General features: G+C 41.1%; 1 protein-coding gene across 1 annotated transcript in view; it reads right to left on the bottom strand.

Annotated features, from left to right (window-relative positions):
- LOC148028581 (uncharacterized) overlaps positions 1–21,879 on the bottom strand; it is a 63,809-nt gene extending 41,930 nt beyond the window's left edge. The window contains exon 1 of the mRNA XM_087688464.1: positions 20,424–21,879. Within this exon, the coding sequence (XP_087544590.1) occupies positions 20,424–21,629 (1,206 nt within the window). The 5' untranslated portion in view covers positions 21,630–21,879. The remainder of the gene's footprint in view (positions 1–20,423) is intronic.
- Between the last annotated feature and the right edge of the window lie 739 nt (positions 21,880–22,618).

The raw sequence follows: 22,618 nt of genomic DNA, 5'->3' as shown, positions 1-22,618 counted from the left end.
TCAGAGACAGGTTGGGACTCGCCTGTTGACAGGTACTCTATTTATGCTTATTTGGCTAAGTCTCATGGTGCAGATGTACTTGTTGAGGAGAAGCGTAAGAGGGATGAAGAAAATCCAAGTGTAGCTAAGAAGACTAGAGGGGGTGAGTTTGTTACTCCACCTACTGCAGGACTGTCTTCAAGACCAGGGCCAGATCGACAGATGGAAGATGCTCAAAAGAGAGAAAAGAGGCAAGAGCCTAGAGAGAGAAAGCAGCCAGGGTTCAGATTGATGTCCGATATTGAGACATCTACAGACATGAAGAAAATCTTTAATGATAAGATACTTGGCAGTGAGGTGACTTTCACTATTTCTGAGATTTTGGGCATCTCAAAAAGAGAGTTTCAGGATCAGTTTCAGGAGGTTTTGAAGAGGAAAAGACATGTATTGTCTACCACTGATACACAGGGAGTTTTGATTGGGGAGTTGGATGAGGATGAGGATGAGGTTATGGTTGATAATGCTTCTGTTTTTCCGCAGGTAGAGAAGAGGGTTCAGCCTATGCATTATGCTGAAATTGATGAGCCTGTCATGATACCACGTAGTCATTTTTCGCGAAGCCATTGGGTTAGGGCAACTACAGAGACGATGGTAAAGATTGGAGAGAAACAGGTGCCTTATGTTGCATTGGTGGATCATGGTTCAGAGATTAATCTCATAGTTCGTGGAGTTTATGAGAGTAACAGATGGCCTATGGATGTAGAGCATGGGTGGCGTATGAGAGCCGCCAATAACACTGCAGGTGATTTGTATGCTGCCTGTCCTAGTGTCAGGGTTTCTATTGGTGATGTAGAGGAGGATTTTCATTTCTTTGTGCAGGATTCATGCTCTTATCCTATAATTCTTGGACAGCCATTCATCACAGAGATGCGCATGGAAACAAAGGTCATGGATGATGGATCTGCTTATGCACGGATTCGTAGTAAAGATTGCATGAGAGCAGTTCAGTTTATGACTGTATGTGTGAACCATGTTAGAAACAGGGATACTCTCAGAGATGCACCTTTTCCCACTGTGAGGGATTCGGGTTTTCATTAGGTACCGCCGTTTCGCGAGACGAAGGTGGTACAGAGCAGAGGAGATTGGAGTTCTCGCCTCCTGGCAGCAGTGTTTTCTCCTCCGGTTTTGTTGGGATTTCAGTAAACAGTTCGATGAGCTATCAGAAGACTTCTAGGTTGCCTAGAGCTGCCAGGCAGTATATATGCAGGAAGGAGAAAAATTTGAAAAATGCAAGAATTTTGGAGGATGATGAGCACATAGATGGGATGTATGACAGTGTGATTTGTGTAGATACGATGACAGAGATGAGAGATATGCTGAAAACTGATATGCAGAATTGTCACAGTAATGTATTAGTGCAGTCCCTGGACATGTTTCATGAAATTGCAGATTTTATGTCACAGATTGAGTCAGAGGCTGAGGTAACTCAGCAAAGAGTGTTGAGTGCTGAAGAAATTCAGCAAACAGAGTTTCCAGCTAGTTATGATCAGCTTTCAGAGAGACAGAGGGCTGAAAACTTTCAGCCAACAGAGTTTACTACTGAAATATTTCACCATTCAGAGTTTGGGGCTGTTTCTACGCAGTCCATAGAGCAGAGGGCTGAGAATATTCAGCCATTGGTGTGCAGAATTACTGATTTACAGCAAGATTTGTGTAATGCAGAAGAGCATAATGAAGCCAGGGTTGACACGAAATACAAAACTGTGGATAAGAAGGTGAAGCCAGTTGCTGTACCGCTTCCACCTGACAGTGATCAGCAAATAGAGAGGGCTGCTAAACAGCAAATTTTGAGGAATCCGGAGCATATTGGTCATAAATTTTCAGCAGAGACTCTTACTGAATTGAAAATTGGAAATGGTGATTTCTTGCTACCCATAGAGAAGCAATGCTTTCAGGAGATGCTTGAGTGACATGGAAGGGGATTTGCTTTTTTCCCACATGAGATTGGATGTGTGAATCCTGATATTGTTGCTCCTATGGTCATTTTTACTATTCCTCATATTCCATGGAATCTCCGACCTATTCCAGTGCCTAAAGCACACTTGCCAAAGCTGATTGATTTATTGAATGAGAAAATCAGGATGGGAATCCTTGAGCCTTCATCTGCACCATACTCAAACAGGTGGTTTATAGTTCCAAAGAAGAATGGTACTCTCCGATTTATTCAGGACATGCAGCGAGTGAACAGAGTTACTATCAGGAATGTTGGTATAGGTCCAGTTGTGGATGAGTTTGCAGAGGCATTTGCTGGACGTGCCATCTATTCTTTAGGTGATTTGTATTCAGGATATGATCAGTTTCAGCTGGCTTTGGAAAGCAGGGACATTACCACCATGAGAACTCCTATTGGGCTTGTCAGGATGTGTACCTTGCCTCAAGGTGCCACTAATTCTGTTGCGCATATGATGAATGCCATGCATAAGGTCCTTTGTGATTACATACCTCAGCTTACCATGCCTTTCTTGGATGATGTGCCCATTAAGGGGTGTGCAGAAGAAGAGAAGAATGAGAGTCTAAATGAGCAGGGATGCAGATATTTTGTGGCTGATCATATTTCAGCATGTGAGAAGATTTTGGCCAGGTTAGAAGAAGTGAATTTGACACTTTCAGGGCAAAAATCTGTTTTTGGAGTGAATGAGGTTGTCATTGTTGGACATATGTGTGGATATTATGGCAGGAAACCCTCACCTGATAAGGTGAATGCTATAGGCAAGATTGCAGAGTATTGTTCTACCACTTCAGAGGTATGGAGATTCATTGGAGCTTGTGTGTTTTATATGATTTGGATATCTCATTTTGCACACATAGCAGATTGTTTATATCAGCTGCTTCGAAAGGGGCAGAAATTCTATTGGGATGAGAGCCACACTAGAGCCATGCAGAAATTGAAGAAGTTATTGCAGAATGCTCCTACTCTCAGGAAAGCGGATTATAATTGTGGAAAGCCTATTTTATTGATAGTTGACACTAGTCCAATTGGCATAGGTTGGGCTGTGGGTCAAGATGATGCAGATGGAAATAGGTATGCTATTCGTTTTGGAGCGAAAGTCCTAAACGAGAGACAGAGGAGATATCCGCAAATAAAAAGGGAGCTACTGGGGATTGTCATGGCTCTCAAATGTGACAAGGAGTACTTTATTGGAGCTTCAGTTGTGGTAGAGATAGATTGCTTGCCATTGATTGGTATGATCACGAGTTGCTCTACTCCGGATATAGCCATGTTGAGATGGATTGCATACATCAAGTCATTAAATCCGAAATTTAAACACATAGCAGGGAAGTATAATCCAGTGGCAGATATGTTGTCTAGAGCCAGATGTGATGATGAGGAGACTCTACTTGCAGAAGAGGATGATGCAGAAATTTCAGCTACTATGGTTGATCATGTTTGTCATGTCTATGATATTGTGGCTTTCATAGAAGAACTCTATGTTGGAGATTGGTTGCAGATTGGCAGGTACCTTAGTACACTAAGCAAAAGAGATGAATGGACAGATGAAGAGTTCAAGAAGATCAGAAGGAAAGCCTATGGTTATTTTCTCAAGGACGGATTTCTTTGGAAGCATCCGAAGAAAAGAGGCGGATTACCTTTACGGGTTGTCTGCGATAGAGAGACACAGTTACAGGTGATGAGGGAGTTTCATGAGAGTCCTTGGGCTGGTCATAGAGGAATGTGGGCTACTTATGAAAAAATCAAGGAGAAATATTGGTGGAAAGGCATGTATAGAGATGTTTCTCACTTTGTTGAGACTTGCAGAGACTGCCAGATGTATTCGGTAGTGCGTCATCGAGATGAGCTTCATCCGACCTATCCGCTATGCATTCATTATAAGTGGGTAGTTGATTTGGTTACCATGCCTATGGGTCTATGGCAGATGAGGTACATTGTTTTGGCTAGAGAGGATCTTACCAATCATGTTGAGGGCAGATCTTTGAGAACGAAGACCACTAGTGCAATGTGTAAGTTCTTATTGGAGGAAATTTTCTGCAGGTATGGTTGTGTGGGTAAGATCACTGCGGATCGTGGTGAATTGGATGCAGATGAAGCTAGGGAGTTTTTCTCTCAGCTAGGAATCAAGTTGGCTCTAACTACAGCATATAATCCAGAGGGAAATGGGAAGAGTGAAAGAGGGCATCCGCCGATAGTGAAAGCATTAGCCAAAGCATGCAGAGGACGGATTGGAGAATGGCTGAGACTTCTACCATTTGCTTTGTGGGCTGATCGTACGACTCATAGTGTTATCACAGGATATATGCCTGCAGAGTTGATGTATGGTCAGAAACCTGTTATGCCGACTGAGACTTGTGCTTTGACTGTGCGCAGTCTTGAATAATCCTGGAGTGGCCGAGTGGCTCAAGTTAGCTCCGGAAGGACAAGGATGCTACTGCGACTGAGAGGCCGTTTTTCTGTATGGAAATGGCGTGTTGATGCAGAAGAGCCATATCGGGGTGGAAAGAAAAAGCAAGGAGAAAGGCATTCAACGTCTTCTGTGTTCGATCTATCTGACAAGCATCCACTTCAACTTGTGTACAGAGAGATATGACCTGCCATTACATCTGAGGGTTTGCTTGGGCACAATATAGAATTTGTGATTTGACACCCTTCATTCTTTCTTCGAGCATGAGACAATCATTCAGTTTTGACGTTCCGTGTTTGATTTATCCGCTAGGCATCCACTTTTAGCTCAAGGTTGAGGGGAGCACTCACGGGACCTGGTGCGTCGGCCATAACATCTGCTCGGTGTTCGAGAAGGAACACTCGATCGCTGCTATTGGCAATGCCTCTCCTGTGGGAAGCTGATGAATAGAAGAAAGACTATGTGATACAATCAGAATGTTAAGCATATCCGAGGGGTATTGTTGAACCAGTGGCATGCGAAGCTCCTTGGTTTTCACTGTATCTGATTATGGAGGTGCAGACCTGTGGAAAGCCTATCGATTCCCTTCTGGAGAAAGTCCTATGCATGAACATACCGTCGTCTGACTATTTCAAGGAACAATACAGACTGAAGACTTACCATGAAGTCATCGATGATATTTACAATCAGGTCGACCATGTGGAACCTTGGATGACTGGAAAACATAGGAGTTGTGATCAGACCACGCTTTCCCTTTAAAACAAAAGGAATTATGCCAAGGAGAACTTGAGGTTGTGAATGTGAATTTACCAAATACAACAGAGAGCTACCGCATATACATGCAGCTAATATAAAAGAATCTGTCTGCCGTGTTCCAGAATCAAGCTTTGATGAGGTTGCATATGCGAATATTCCGACAACACCATAGGAGCTACTTGATGGACAAGTAATTGAGATTGGAGCTAACCATTTCAAGATTCTAGATCTGTTGTTCAATCCTTCATTGATCCAGAGATACAATAAAAAGTATATGCAGATTATGCTTTTGAGACAGAGCCTCAGAATTGAAGGAATGCATAAAAACCATGTACGATTTGCAGAGCAATACTAAGAACTGCACTTTACCTACGATCAGAGAGAAGTATAGGCAATGTAAGAACTGAGGCAAAGGTTTGATGTATGGATGCTCGTTGACTCTGTAAGAGGGATACATCATGTCATTGATTTCTTCTGGAATGTATTTGTGATTCATTAATCGTGCTGATGGATCTTTGGTGCTCTAAGAGGCTGAGCCCAAGATACTTTCTTCCACATAACCTGTCAGTAAAGGTGCACACAGGGTCAAGCAAGTCTTCAGCTATGAGAGGATTGAGATAGGTATAACACTGACATGAGATTTATTGTCATCATCCTAATCTCTTCTAACACCTAAGGAAGTAAGCGCCTGTATTTGAAGATCTTCGGATTTGAGGAATCTTCTTTCTTGGAATTTCTCAAGAACCTCTGCGGTTGCGACTTTGCTTTCGAAAACCCTTCGACACCGGCGGTCATGTAGATGTAAATATGGGTGATAAGAATGGTTCACGTGCTGCTGTCACTGTTTGTACTATCTCCCTGGATCCTTGGACAGGATCTAAGAGCCTCAACACTCTTCATCTTCAAGGCAAGATTCACGAGAAAGATGTATTTGTCTTGGTAGATAGTGGTAGCACACACAGTTTCATAAATAGAGCAGTCATGGACAGGCTGAAATGTTTTGTCTCTGATTTACAGCAACCAATGAGGGTACAAGTGGTCAATGGAAGTGAGGAAATTAGTACTCATGTATGCCCAGCTGTACCTATTAAGCTTGCTGAAAATTATGAGAAGAAAGTGGATTTGATTGCATTCAATTTGGACTGATAGACATTGTGTTGGGCTGCAATTGGCTAAAAACTTTGGGCACCATTTCCATGGATTTTTCATTGTTGTACATGCAGTTTTTCAGGGCTAGACAGCTTTTTCACCTGTAGGGAATTAAAAACAACAGTGAATTTTAGCTTATTACAGCCAAACAGCTCAAGAAAGAGTTCAAGAAATGCTACCATATTTTTGTGCTGCAATTAAATAAGGAAAAGGCAAATCAGTCCCGAAAAATGCATGATAATTCAGCCCTTAAGGCTCTACTTGCGGAGTATGGTGACTTGTTTCAGTTACCTACAGCATTACCTCCCAAGAGAGCGGTTGATCATCCCATTGATTTGGAGCCCCACTCCAAGCTCATCAATAAACCCCATTACAGGTTGTTCAAATGTGAAAGAGAAGAGGTGGCCAAGCAAGTCAAGGATTTAGTAGATATGGGATTCATTGAGCCTAGCTCATCCCCTTTTGCATCATCTGTCTTGCTGGTAGAAAAGAAAGATGGCACTTTCAGGATGTGTATTGATTACAGAGATCTGAATAAGATCATAGATACCCTATTCCTAGAGTGAACGACCTGTTAGATGAGTTGAAAGGAGGTAAGTATTTCACAAAGATTGATTTGAGATCCGGCTACCATCAAATACGCATGTATGAAGGGGATGAGATAAAGACTACATTTAGGACTGATCGTGGGCTCTATCACTTCTTGCTCATGCCCTTTGGCTTGACTAATGTACCAGCCATGTTCCAGAGCCTCATGAACAAAATACTTCAGCCTTACTTATTCAAATTTGTATTGGTATTTTTCGATTACATCCTCATTTATAGTCACTGAAAGGAATCTCACCTTATGCACATGAGGCAGATATTTGATATACTTAGACAGCATAGACTCTTTGCTAAGGAGACAAAATGTTCGTTCATGCAGACTGAGGTTGAGTACTTGGGACACATTGTCAGTGAGGCAGGCATTAGAGCTGACCTAAAGAAAGTACAGTGTGTAAGAGATTGGCCCACACCTGCAAATACTACCTCTTTGAGAGGATTCTTGGGTCTCTCCTTATTTTACCACATATTCATTCGGCACTATGCCACTATTGAAGCCCCTCTCACTGATAGGCTGAAGAAAGAAGCATTTTTCTGGGATGCATTGGTAGATAGAAGCTTTAATTAGCTGAAAGATTTGCTTACTTCAGCCCCTATCTTGGTATTCCCTGATTTTTCTAGGGAATTCACCATTCAGTGTGATGCCAGTGGGAGAGGAATTGGTGCAGTCTTGCTACAAGAACATGGGGTCATAGCTTTTGAGAGCCGAAAGCTGGCTGAAAACGAGAGGGTTATGAATGTCTATGATCTGGAAATGCTGGCCATCCTTCATGCCATCAAGAAATGGCATTATTATTTGTATGGCAGCTGGTTTAGAGTGAAAAGCATTCATAGAGTACTCAAGTACTTCTTGACTCAGTCAAATTTGACTCCGAAGCAGAGAAGATGGGTAGCCACCTTACAGAACTATGACTTTGACATCACCCACACTCATGGGAAGGACAATGTAGTGGCTGATTCCTTGTCTAGGATGTGGGCATGTAAAGTCTCTGCTATCATGGAGTTACACAATGATTGGATACTTGAGCTTCAGGAGGCTTACCTATTAGACGCTGATTTCAACAATGTATTTCAGAAATTACAGCAAGGACAATGTGTGAAAAACTCTTCGTATCAGCTAAAAAATGGGCTTTTATGGTATAATGGCCGAAATGCCATCCCTCATGCTTCCCCATTCAAGCAGAAAATCATGCATGAGATGCACTCAGCCCCTATAGCTGGTCATTTGGGAGTCTTTAAGACCTATGATAAAATTGCTAAAAGCTTTTATTGGAAGGGCCTTTGGAGAGATGTGAAAGACTTTATCTTGGGCTGCATGACTTGTCAGCAAAAGAAGGACAGCACCTTAAAACCAGCTGGTTTACTTCAGTCATTACCTATGCCTGAAGGCAAGTGGACACACATCACTATGGACTTCATTATTGGCCTACCAGTGACCAAGAAAGGTTGGAACAACATCTATGTAGTTGTGGACAGACTCACAAAGGCAGCCCATTTCATTCCCACAAAGACTCAGTATAATGCTTCTCAAGTAGCCAGCCAATTCATGGAATATGTTTTCAAATTACATGGCTTACCATAGGTCATTGTGCATGACCGAGATGGTAAGTTTATGATTAACTTTTGGCAGGCAGTTTTTAGCTCTATGGGGCACATAGTTAGCCCCTTCCACTTCTTACCATCCACAGACAGATGGTCAGACAGAAAGGGTTAACAAATGGCTGGAAACTTACTTGAGGCATTTCTGTCATGATGTGCAGCATGCTTGGGACTCATGGTTGCATTTAGCTGAGTTTGCCTATAATAACTCTACACATACTAGCATTGGAGTTTCACCTTTTGAGGCCTTGTATGGCTATAAGGTGCCCCTTCCTGTGGTTATCTTCAATGATAAAATAAATCCACAAAGCAAGGAAGAATTGGATAAAATACAGACCTTACTTCAACAGTGTAAAGCTAACTTGAAGATAGCTCAAGATCAAATGAAGCTTTATGTTGATGACAAAAGATGGGATGTGGAGTTCCAAGAAGGAGATTTGGTGCTCTTGAAAGTGCGTAAGTCTAGATATGCCTCCCTTAAAGATGGGTCCAGCAATAAGTTGGCACACAGGTTCTATGGACCATACCGGATTATCAAGAGAGTGGGAGACTTGGCATATTGATTGGCATTACCCCCATCTACGAAGATCCATAATGTCTTCCATGTGAGTCAGTTAAATGCCCTTCATTGGCTCAACAGTGGACTATGTTGAGGAACTCCCATCGATAGATGAAGAAGGCATCATTCAATACATACCCAAAAAAGTCATAGGACAAAGGGAAAAGAGGCTTCGCTCTCGCTCGATCATGGAATACTTGATTAAGTGGCAAGGTTTACCACTCGAGAAAGCTTCTTGGAGGCTAGCTTCAGTTTTGGAAGAGTTCCCATACCTTTTAGAAGCAGATTTGGCTGAAATCTAGCTAACTATGGCCTTGTTTTCTCCCAGACAGACTGCAGATAACACACTGTTTTAATGCAGATTTTATTCTGCACTATGGACAACAATGCATACCATACATGGGCTGAAAGTACTTCTCGAGAGCTCCGTTTTGATGTATTGCACACCCCGTTCAAAGCCTCCCACAGAAAGTTATGACAGATTCACTACATCAGGGTCTTGTAGTAAATAGCTTGTTGTCCACTGTCTGCAACCCGCATTTACTCCAAATATTTGGGTCAAAACTCATGTTTATAACTCCCTAATAAGGTCCATGTATTGTACATACCCCATGACCTATCATACACAATAATACCTCTTCATTCATCAGTATACCCTTGTAATAATGCTGCAGAGTAGTACTCTAATCGGCCCCTTCCAGTTACCACACGTGCCCAAATTGTTTTTTAGGGCAAAAACCTTCGGGTGGGGATGGAATGTAAGAGAGGGGGACTTAATAACGGGGAAATACTAGCTAGACTCGCTGGTATATAAGGTGAGAGAGACTTAATTTTTTCTCATCAGATAATTAATACAAGACTTTTTTCTCCTTCACCTTGCTCTCCAAGCCTCCATGTCTTCTCTCCCTCTCTTCCTATCTTTCTCTCTCCATTTCTAGTATTTCTCTCTCCTCGTACCTGTCTTTCTCTCTCTTTTGCTCTTCTTCTTCTTCTTCTCTGCAATCTTCTCTCTTTTCTTTCTCTCTCCCAGTCCCTCTCCTTGAAAATTTCTTTCTTCCATTTGTCTTCTCTTTTTCTTCATCCCTAGCGAATTTTTGGCCAAGATCTTCCCCCCACACTCTTTGCTTGATTAGTCAAAGAGAAATTATGGATCTAGAGAGGATAAAAATAGGTGCAAGGTGCAACCTTGGAGATTGTACAAGAACAATGGAAGCTTACTTACTAAGCTTGCTTGAATTTGCATATATATATGTAATCCATGCAAAGCATGTAATAATCAATCATAGAGATATATAGTTGCCTAGAAGAATTAGAGATGAACGAGACTAAAGTCTCTATTTTTGTAAATCCTTTGGAGAAATATATTTTATCATTATATATCAATGTAATCGAGTGGTTTTATAGTTTACTTTTTGAAGCAATACATTTTCTCACTACACATCAATGTAATAAAGCTGGTTTTATAGCTTACTTTTTTAGAGCAATACATTTTCTCACTATACATCAATGAAATTAAGTTTTGAATATCTATCTATCTAATTCTTGACTTATTTTCATAAACTTTCAATGATTCTTTTGTTTATACTTTGTGGATCACATGTTTTTAAAACTTATCATATGCCCCCCACGATGATTATAGTAGTATTATGTATGTTTACCTTTATAGTCATAAATGCTTGTTTTATCATGCCAACAATGCAAATAGGCATGAGTATGTGCTTGTTAGGGTAGCAAGAGCGTGAAACAAAAAAAAGATGCTATGGCACAAGAGTCAACATTGTTGCAGGGTAGCAGAAGTAAGAAGGAAAAAAAAAAAGTGTTATGATGCATGAATCAATCAGATGTCATAATTTGGCTGATTCATGTATGCTTTAGTATCTTTTTTGGTTTCTTGCTATTGTCACCTCTCTAGAGAGACTCTAGACTCTCAAAATCCCATGCTAGATCTCTATAAGATAAGATTCTCCAAGTCAAAAATGCAAGTTTCGATCATATAGAACACGTCTTCGATATAATCTACACCAATGCCCATCACTATTATATATAACACTAATATCCAAGGAGGGTCCAACATCAATATAAATTTGTAGTGTAGTCAAGTATATCATATATTGCAAATTTTTTAAAATTTCTTGGCCTAAATTCAAATACCATTTATATATTACAAACCTCCATGTCTACCTTTTAACGAATAATATCATATATTCATAATTGTCTACACAACTCAAATAGAAACAAGATCAAGACATTATATTTGCATGTACAAGTCATGTAGAAAGAGGAAAATATATTAGTATTACAATTCTTTCTAAATCAAGCAGCTTCTTAGCAAGGTATATGTGTAGAGCTATGGTGGCAGTAAAAAGTAATTAGTTACTTTGAAAATACAACCTTTTTATGGCTTCTGCTGGTTGTTTCTGGCATCTTTTCATTGCAAGCAATCATTTCTATACCACATTATTCACCATCTCCGCTTTTGGAGCCTCAAAGCACTCTCCAAAGCCACTAAGCTCCTAATTCTCCCACATAAGAACATGTCAAAAGCATGTCTCACCAACTCATTCTCAACAAGAATGATTTGTTAGCATTTGGGGTGATACTTGAGATACATAGCACCTTCGAAAGTGCTTTAAAAATCATGAGCTATGAAAGAGCGACAAGACTGAACTCAACATGGAGCATAGTAGTATACCAAGGGGGGATATCCCTTGTGTATTGAGCCATAACAACATATCTTCCAAATTCCCCTTGACCCCCTATCTACTAGCAAACTTGTCATATCTAGTATGGCCTAAACCTTGTAAGACTGATAAAGATTTTGGCAATGTTGAATACCTTGGACTCTTCATCTATACTCTCATCCACCTCTTCCTAAGCCAAGAATCTGACTATGGGTACTCCTTGAAGGGATGATCCTTCATAGGATCCCTCCCCCTTACTACAACTAGTAGCCGCAAATGAGTCCTCAAGGCGAGCAAGGACTATGGAAAGCTCTTTCTCTATCGCTTCCCTCTTCCTATCTATTTTTTGAGCGACTCTGGCTTGGGTCTAAGACATCTTTCATAAGCCTCCAACTCAACTCTCTTCATTGATCTAGATAATGGAAGGATCCTCAAGCTCATTTGCCAAGACAAATGTGGTTGTTCATGGAAGGAATTAGTGACTATATGTGTCAATCCCAAGTACCATGGCTTCCTACATGGTTAGTCTCATATAGAATGCAAGAGTTAGGTTCTTTACAAAACTAAAGACTAGCTTTGCAAAGGCTTTATCTCAATTGATGAAATTTAGGAAGGTCATAAGGGACCAATTCTCTTGGGATCTCTTGAAAGAAACCATGTACTCTCGAAGATAGGTGTTCATATATTCATGATAGCTCTCTAAGGCCCACCCCATTAGTAAAGTACCATATTATCAAAAGAGATGTGAGGATTTATAACTTGGAACAAGTCTTCCCAACCTTTGTATTCTCTCCTCATCGAAGAAGCCATGAAGTTGTTGAGTTGGGAGTCCTCCATGCTTGTGTATTACATAAGGGAAGAGGTGAGGCATGAGTGATGAGGTAAGAGGAAAGCAAGAAGCAAGCTGTGAAATATGAGAATGAGAGACTCATGGTCTCATATGTGTGTGTGTGTGTGTGTGTGTGTATTAAAAATACAAAAATGAGATAAGATCACTAAAAATAGAGCTAAAAAGAAAATATTTACAAAAATATATATATATATATATCAAATAAACATATTATATATTTCTTCGATTTCAATTTCATCATTGAATTGTACATAGATCTCAACTCCATGCAAAGCTGTATATACCATGAGGATCTTCTCTATTCTTGTTTTCACATGGAAAAAAATCAAAACTATTATGCAAGCACTAAAACATAGCAAATCATAGAAAAACATAAGCAAACACACCTTTGGTGTCCCAACTCAAATGCTAAGATGATCAATACCTATAGTCCCCAGCAAAGGTAGATGTTCACACATATTTAATAAGCTTTAATACTTATTCACCAAGACTTTCTCTACCAACCTATTTGATATGCGAATTTCAATATTGAAGCTTGGCCCTCCATCTTCACTGGACTCTAAATAGATCCAATTACCTTCTTTTTTCATCTACCATTGATAATCGAATCACCTATATAGTGAAGAATGTGCAATCAAGTAATGAAATATAATGTTGGTGCTAGGCACCCTACATGAGTACACATCATCTCTATGCACACCATCCATATTACTCAACCTTCTCCAAACATAGATATGAAGAACTCTTCACATGTACCTTTGCAAATGAATATAGGAGGATAACAATGAAAATTAGTAGATTTGAAAGTATGCACAAAAACATGGATTGGTATAAACTAGGAAAGGCCCAGAGATCTTGAAGCTTTGGAGAACTTCATGTAGTTGCAAATATAATTTAACATCTCTATTGCTATTACCAAGGGATCAACTAATCAATCAAGTCAAATGATGGGCAAGATAGAAGTTCACAAGAACTGTATGGATTCAAAGATGTACACATCAAATATTTATACTCGAAAAAAAAGAGTGTTCAAAAGGCATTTCATCAAGGTTTCGCTTATATCCATATGTAAAGCTTTATATGTTTCTGTTCGGCTCCTTAAGGGCCATTCCTCTATTAAATTTAATTTTGCAAGGAGACAAGATACATGTAACTAGATGAAATTCATGAGCATAAAGGAACATAACCAAGAAAATGAGTATTACCATGGTTTTAAGACTCGCAATAGGATAGTAATTCAAGACATTATTTTGGATGACAAGTTCCAAATCCTTTGGAGTGAAAACATGTTATGCTATTGCAATTAAACTACCATTTCTAACCTCCTTAACCCAAGTGATCTACCTTTCCAATGATTTTTCAATAAATTGCAATATCTAACTTAATGAGAGCATTGCTCTTTGTTGGATGTCCACCCATGAATCTTTCTTGAATCTACTCCTCTTTATTGTCTATCTTTGTCCTTTGTGTTATAAACACAAGTAGCATCAACACAATCTTGAGGATGTCATTGATGTCTTCCAGATGCCATTACAATGATTCTTGGTAAGAAGAAACATGTAGTCCTTAGGAGGAAGAAGCCAAGAAATTGGTTGCAAAAAAGGGACAAATGGTGGCTATGGAGTACTAAATGACAATGGTGACTTTATGACTATGGCTAGGGTTGTATAAGGAATAATATAAATAAATATTTGATGGGTGGATTTGTGGGATGGAAAAGGAGAATGCCAAAAGAAGAAAGCAGTTCTCAAAGAAACACACAAAAAATGGCTTTTCTTTGACTATACAAAAATGAAATGAAATTTTCAAAGAAGAAGCAACCTTTTGGGAAAGGAGGAAATAATATTCAAATTTCGCCGTAATTTAGGATACCTCATTGAGCCCACCTAACATGGGGGCCTATTGGTGAAAGGTAAAAGTTGAAAAAGGTGGGGGGGAGGGGGGAGATAAAAGTGGACAAAATGTGCACACCACCTCCTCTCCCATTGGTCCACCCCATAACTCTTATCATTAGGAAAGTTATTAACTCTTAGGATAAAGGGCGCTTTTATAATCCAAATTTCACCTAATGGCTGCACTTGGAATTGACTAAGAGACCATGCAAAGAGATGCTTGCAAGAGAAGGTTCCCTTATATTCCCAATGGCACACAAAGATGTTTATGTAATAAATCCCTAATAGATTATAGTTAGTGGTCCTAAATGAAGTATGTACCCTATTTTTCTTCTTTTCACAATTTATGATGACTTTTTAAAATATATTATTTAGGTTATTCTAGTAATATCCCCCTTGAAAGGAAATCATAATGACAAAAGAAAAGATAACTACAAAAGCAAGTATACCCTTGCTAATAACTCTCTCACACCCCAATTAATAGCCCAAATCTTTAGACATATAATATCAAATAAATCCTAATTAATGTATACTCCTTCAAAATCAAATCGAATATCTAGGACACATAGTGTCAAGTGAAGGAATAACTATGGATGTCTAAGATATCTAAGATCTAACACAAGATCTATCACCTTCCTCTTAATGTGTTGGATTCATTGATTGCTTAACTTACATAATTTTAGTGTGAGCACACTTCGGTTGAGCTTCAAGCATGAACTTTCCAAATTCAATCTTGTAAGTAAACCATGCTCACATCCTTTGAAAAATAGCCTAAAAGGAATATGAGAAAACTTTGAGTTAGCTAGATCTAACTCATTCTACAATTGATGGCCATGTTCATGTCCTCTACAACAAGACTGGAAATTGGGAGAAACCTTGAGGTAGCTAAATTAGGTTATCTATCTAGAATCCATGACTCCACACAAAATGTAACGTTTCCACCTGTTTCCCTCAGGACACGCCTTAGCAGTCCATCGAAAAGGAGGTCTAGAAAGCTCCACTCGGCACTCCCATGGAATGTTACAGGGTTTGCGATCTAGGACTTTCCACGTCTGCCACATTAGCGGAAGTATTCTGGCCGTTCCCACTTAGGACCGACCTGAATCAGGGTTTCCCCTAATGGTCATTTCCTAAATGGCAACTAGCGTCGAACCCCGAGCTAACTACTTTACGCAGAAACGCAAGGGCTGAAGCGGATTCACACTGCACTTGGTTCAAGGAGAATGGGAAACAAGAGGGATGCAAGGCTCGACCTCTCTGCCATAAGGCATAGTCCCATTCTATTTCCCTAAAACAAAATAAACCGGGATTATTATAACCTAGACTCTAGGTCAGCGCCTTCACTATTCAATTCCTTTGAGAAGATCTCCTTGCTGTCCATTATGATTGAGAAAAGTTCCCGACCAACCGGGACCACCTATCCATAGGACAGACCCATGGCCACATCCACCGCAGTTTCCTCAGGTTGTTTTAGTTGTCTAATTACCTACCACATTTAGTTGGACATGCATCAAGCAGCTTCCTTAATTAGCCTATTAGACACCGGTTCCTTCACGTAATCTTAGCACTTGACATAGAAAAGCAATGTCAAACAAGTTCCTTTTCAAAAGATTATCATATTTATCTTTGGAATACATTCATAAAGTCCGGCCTGTAGGCTTATCCATAATCCGCCCGAAGGCTATCCAGCAATCCACATGGACTACTAATCCAAGATTCCGCCCGTAGACTAGTATGCGAGCCTCGAGATCCAATCATGAGTCACGTTGGCCTCTTGTGCAGGTCCCAGAAGGAAAGGGATTTACGGGGGCCAGATCCCCCCTGGCACCCAAGCGTCCTCCTGCTCCAAGTAGCACTCAACGGAGAGACCTCACGCAGCGGGTTCGGTCCACCTTCCCGGCGCGGCTAACAACCCCCTTGGTTAGGGTCAGGCAGACAGTCGAGGGTAACTGAGGCTGCATCTCCCTTCAGGCCTTCAATCTGAAGCATTAGATATCTTTTCATCCTTTAGTTCCTTGAGCAAACAAAGCAAACAGTGCTCTCTAAATTGTTACAAGCACAATCATATCCAGTGGTTGTTATTTGGCCAATTGCTAAGAAGTGAATGCTTCTCTCCGAATGCATCCAGCATTCCATCTGGGATCAATTGCGACTTGGCAAGATCCCCAAGGGTTTGTTTACTAACCCTTATGTCCTTGGGTTAGGGCCATATCCTATTAACCCAACTTAACCAATACCTTAGGTTTTATTAACAGTAAATCATGGCAACCATGTCGCTCCAAATTATTGATTGGTCCTTTGCTTCCAAGCAAATACCTAATTCCCTTATCTTGGCAACTTTTCCCAAGAAAGGTGATATAACAGGATGGCTACTCATCCTCTTGCAAGCTAAACTTGCACAAGAATCTGCTAATCTCATTCTAAGGAATTGGCCATTCTCTTGTGATCAAACCACAAGATCATGCGACGTTGCAACTTGTTGCATAAGTGTCGCATCAATTCCATGCGATTATTTCACCCATCGAACGACGTCCTCTGGTCATGGAATCATGATTAGATAAGAAGCAGGGTTTAGGGTGTCTTCTTATCCAACCTATTCCCAATTGCACTAGGCCGATAATGTTCGGTCCTAGGGGTTCCAACTCAATCCGAGTTTCATCTTTTGAGTGAGTGATCCTTAGGGTAGAAACCCTAGATCGTTTCTCGCAAGTACGTCCAATTGTCCCTACATTCCGTGAATGTGGGTAGGACCTTTGGGTATGAGGGTTTCGACTTGGCAACAAGTGCGAAACTAGGTCAAGTCCTTAACATGCTAAACCCTAGTTAGCACTTGGAGTATATTGTATCGATTTAACCATCCTATGTGAATCCTTGGCGGTTTAGGTATTTTGGGCAATCCAGTTTACTTGTCTTACGACAAGGGCGAACCAATCCTAGGGATGTTAATTTGATCTAAAAGGGGAAAACTAGTTGCATTACATCGTAATTCACGTAAGCACGCGATTCACTGCCTCTACGTATGACTAGATTCACAATCCCTAACTTTACTTGTTAAGACCAAAACACATGTTAAATTACTGCATAATTTCCATTGATCCTACTAGGGCTTGCATTCATGGTTTATGCCACTAAGCTTTTAAGGTTTTATGTTAAAATGAACCATGCAGCCTTTCCCTAACTACATCTCTTGATGAATGAAATTCTTCTTACGATGAATGTGCATTATGCAACCTTTCCTAACTACTACGTCGTTAAATGCGATTCATGCCAATTGAAGCTAGAGTTAACCTATTTCATGTAACCCTTAGAATCTTTTCCATGCTTTGCAATTTCCTGGTTGATAACGACTTCTTAATGAATCGTTACGAAGAAGTTTTGTCTAAAAATGCGACATGCGATTTAATCTTTCCATGCACAATCAAAGGTGTACTACAAGAATTTTGACTTTGTAATGGTAGTCATTAGTTGTTCTAGATTCGTTACTTTGCAATGCACAAAGGCAACTTGCTAAAAATGCTTAGACACCTTATGTTCTTTTTCCTTCATTCCTTTGAAAGTACAAATGACCAATCTTCAATCATGAGTTACTTCTAGTAAATTTAAAATAGCCAATTTATTTCAATAATCTAGTGGGGAGGGGGTCTAAGGAAGCCCCTCTTCTTCTCCACAAAGACCCGGGGGGTAAGGGTGGGCTTATTGGTGAATCTAGTGAGAAGGGGGTTTATAGGCTTCCTCCTCTTCTTTCAAATCCCGAACTAGGGATGATTGGTGGGAAGGGGCTTTGTAGCTTCCTCTCCTTTAAAGTCCCGAGATGGGATGATTGAGTGATTGGTGGGAAGGCCCTTATAGGCTTCCCCTTCTCCTCTTCAAATCCCGGGATGGGCTTATTGAGGAACTAATGGGAAGGGGGCTTTAAACCCGGGCTAGGAAATGGGCTTGTGGTGGATCCAATGGGAAGGGGGGCTTAGAGAAGCCCTTAGAAGCTTCCTAAAGAAGCTTCTGAAACGAGCAGACGTGGAAAGAGGGAGATTAATGGCTAGTGGATGATGATGACTGGGAAGGCCTTGATGGCGGCCGACAGGTGGGATGGCGGCAGCGACTTCAAGTGGTAGCTGGCGGTGCTTTCGATGATGGCAGCAGCGGCCTCCAGTCACACGCGGCGGCCCCTCTTTCTCCTCCCACGTAGCACTCAGCTACGGCGTCTTCAGCACGCTTACGCAGCCTCTCTCTCTTCTCCCACCCTCTCACGACTATCCTCAGCTCACGACCTTATGCAGCCTGTCGCAGCTCTCCCTTTTTCAACACCCTCATTACCCCCCCCCCCCAAAAGGGGGGTCTTTATAGTCCATGGGGGAGAGGGAACCTCCCCCCACGTGGTACTGTGCATGACTCTCTCCCTTCCTTTCCTCATGGAGCCCCTACTAGCCCATCCCCTTCCCTCAGCCACTCATCAGCTGGGGAAGATAAGTAAAAAAAGTTGAAATTTATTTCAACATTATCCTCTTAACCTCCTCCCAAGAGGGAGTTCTCCTGCGGTTTTGAACCTCGGTCCCGGTTTGCCAATGTAGAGGTATTGATTCCTCGCGTACGGTTTACAGGTTGCACTGTCGGTAACTCCAATGCCGAAAATAACCATTGCATGAGTTTCACGCGGGGTGTGGAAAGTCAGTCTAGTAATATTTTTCAAACGGGAATATTACACAAACTTTACGAGGAATCCTTGCAATATGTACAATGATGTCTTCATCAAAAGGCAAGGCCACAAGTGACTCAAGTACCTAAGAGTATATTTACTAGATTCAAATGATGATGTCTTGAACTAAAAGGTACTAAATTCTTAGTAGTGTCAAATACTAGGTAGCAAAAACTATCTAAATTAATCCAATAAAAATAGTATAGATGTTGTGCATCAAATAGTTTCACTTGCTCATGACCACCACTATTATTATTACTCATCATCAGCAACACTCAATAGGTCGTCATCCATGATTAGCATCACAATAATTAGAAACATAATCTACTTTGATGGAGATGCCTTAGTTTTTATGTACATGTACATGCAATATCCAATCATTGAAATATTATTTGTCCTTGATATCATCTAAAAATCCACTATCATTGAAACACTACAATTTGAGGGCCATTGCTATGATGATCATGTTGATGATATCACATGAATTGTATCAAGAACTTCATCATCGTATCATGGTGATGTACGTGATCATCGAAAAAGACCATATACTACACCCCAATAAATAAATTCGTAAAAACTCTCAAAATTTCTACTTACGTGAAAATTTCAAAATACAATTGTTACCTCAAGTTTGACCAAATTCCTCGAGCCATACCTCTCCATATTGGCCGAGATTTCCAAAATGCGCCCCCCCCCCCCCCCCCCCCAAACACTTACAAACTTTTGACTTCACCCCATAATTTTCCACATATGGATCTCAATGTAAAATAAAGTTGAAGATTTTATAGTAAGGAATTATTTCATCAAGGTAAGGTTATAAATAGGGAATATTCTATGGTATTTACATTCCACCAACTTGTTTCTCATTATTGATGCTTTTGCTAGATTTGGGCAAAGGCTAGATTTTGAGTGTAAAAAAGTATGGGCTTTGTAACAAATTCAAAGCAATTCAACTAAAAAATAGGCTTTGTATATTTGGTAATTTTCAAAAATTAGTATTTTTGAAAGTTCACTTGATATTTTCCTAATTTTAAATTTCCCAAATTATAAATCAACGAATTCAACATTGATTAGCCATCATCCCGTAGGCCGAATGGCATTCCCTTATTATAAAAATTCCACAACACCTCAAATTTGAGGAAACTTTCACCCAACGCACCAACGAACAGTTTGGCCGCAAGTAAAAATGAAATCCTAAAACGTAAGAAACTGGCAAAAGGAAATGGAAGTCATAGTCGGCTTACCGATGTACTTTCGAAATGTTCCCAGATAAGCGACACAATATGCTCCCGATAACCTGCAGGACGTGAATCGCGAAGTAGCTGACATCCAAAGCCCCAATCTCTCTTGGCAGCACGAGATTTCCCATAAGCGCTCCACAAGGCCGAGAAGTCTTGCGGCGCTGGTTTGGGGACAGAGTCGTCCGATGTTGCCTGCTGCGCTAGATAATGAATTGTGCATCCTAGAGTGTACACAGAGTACAGAAGGAGAATCTTGGATACGCTGCCTGGTGCAGCCTTGCTGACGAGGTCCAAAAATGGAGGAGAGACGAAGCTCCCATCAGGAGTCGTATCGTATGGCGCTGGGCTGCGCGCCAACATTTTGTGGAAGACAGTGAAGAGCTGCTGTAACATGCGGTGGCAGAAAAGAGCCTTTAAGCTGGCAGCGGTCTTCTCACTCACTGCTTTCTCACTGCCGACTACCACATCAGCGATGAGCCTCCCAGCGCTCTCAATTTTGCTTTCATAACCTTCTGGTTCGGGATATGGGGTGCTGATCACCCATGTCAACCATTCATGCATGCGGCCTTCGGACCGCAAGAAGCTGGACATGGCCCTGGGCAGCCTGCAGCAGGTGTTTGATCTCCACGTCTCCAGACACTGCGTCCAATCACGTAGCATCCCGAGCTCATCTTCATAATTCTCTACCACGGCTTCAAGAAAAGCAGTACTTTCAACAAGCATAACGGGAATTTCACTGTAGTTGTCCTTGAGCATGGTCCCCAGTTTGTGTGCAATCACCGAGTCTTTCTCACTCCAATTAACATAATTAGAGGCCCGCACATACCAAATGAAGTCAATGTTATTGGTGCGGGAGTCGAGGAAGAGCTTGATCTGATCCACGTACTCATCATCTGTTCCTACAACAGTCCTTCCGCTCATCTGGTAGATCAATACCATATTGGGAGAGTCTAACCGGGGCGGGACCTGCCACTGCGCATCCACAATCCCAGGGAACCTCTCCCCGTGTGGCTCCATAGAACCGCCGAACATCGCACGGATCAGCGGGCTCGTATCCACTCCTCTTTTCGGATCAGAGTTCTGAATGTGCCCAATCACAAAGATATGCAACGGGTTATCGAGTCGGAGCATGGAGCTCAGCATGTATTCTCGGCATTTGGACTCCTCCATTTCCTGGAATAGCTGGATCAGCACCTCATCATCCTCCATGACGTCTGTTCGGCTATGACTCCGCAGCGATCTGGAATAGCACACCACTCACAGCTAGTTCGTCTACAGAAGATTTCTGGAATAGCTGGCTGGGAGCTAGCGTCCAGTTCCAAGAGAGAAGAAGCAGCAACAAGATGAGTGAGATTTGGCTCAAGTGAGATTTTTAGGTCACCGGTACTGATCTACGTTGGAGATAACGCGTGTGCGTACTGATCCAGGTTGGAGTCAACGCGTGCATGAGAGAGAGGGAGAGAGAGAGAGAGAGAATCTTTTTGGCTGCCAGATGGTGCGGCGCCTAATATGTGGACGATATTTAATTCACAGGATTGTTAAACGACAGTCTATTGGTCCCTTTACCCTATCTATCCGATAGGAGTTATGTTGAGGCTTACAGTCGGGACTCGGGTCGCACCCAAAGTTGGGTAATTCTAGGTCACACTCGAAGGGGGTAGGAGGTTGTTTATAATAAGCCTGAGATACCCTTCTAGCACCCCATCAAAACAGGGTACTTTAGTGCTAGTAGGGGTAAGCTCCTGTTCTACTCCATCAACAAGTGCTAACACCCTTTTCTTCACCCTCTCTCCAAACACGCGAGCATTGCCTACCATCAACAAGTGCTAATAAACAATTATGTCATGTACCTCCTATGCCTTTACACCCATCATTACCGTTGACAACAATACACCTAACTCCTCAAACAATTTCCCAACCATCCCAATTATCTTAATCGAAGCACATGTCCATCATCGTCACACTACAATATATTGGGCCTATTGCAAGGTCTTTAGAGAAGCTCATGGTCTACAAAAAATACCCTTGTTGTCATTATTATCATCACCATGAAAGTTTTGCTATTGACATTGTTAATTAATGTGCTATATAGCAATGTTAATAGTGACATCAATAGTGATGCTAACAACAATGGTGATATTAAAATTAGTGATGCAAATATTGATGGTTGTAGTGCAGGGAAAAAGAAATGGATGGTA

This window comes from Lygodium microphyllum, chromosome 11 (genome assembly GCF_053477565.2).
Source record: "Lygodium microphyllum isolate KBCC chromosome 11, Lygodium_microphyllum_v1.1.10, whole genome shotgun sequence".
NCBI lineage: Eukaryota > Viridiplantae > Streptophyta > Polypodiopsida > Schizaeales > Lygodiaceae > Lygodium > Lygodium microphyllum.
The sequence above is the reverse complement of the archived record's forward strand: the minus strand, read 5'-3'. Positions and strand labels throughout refer to the sequence as shown.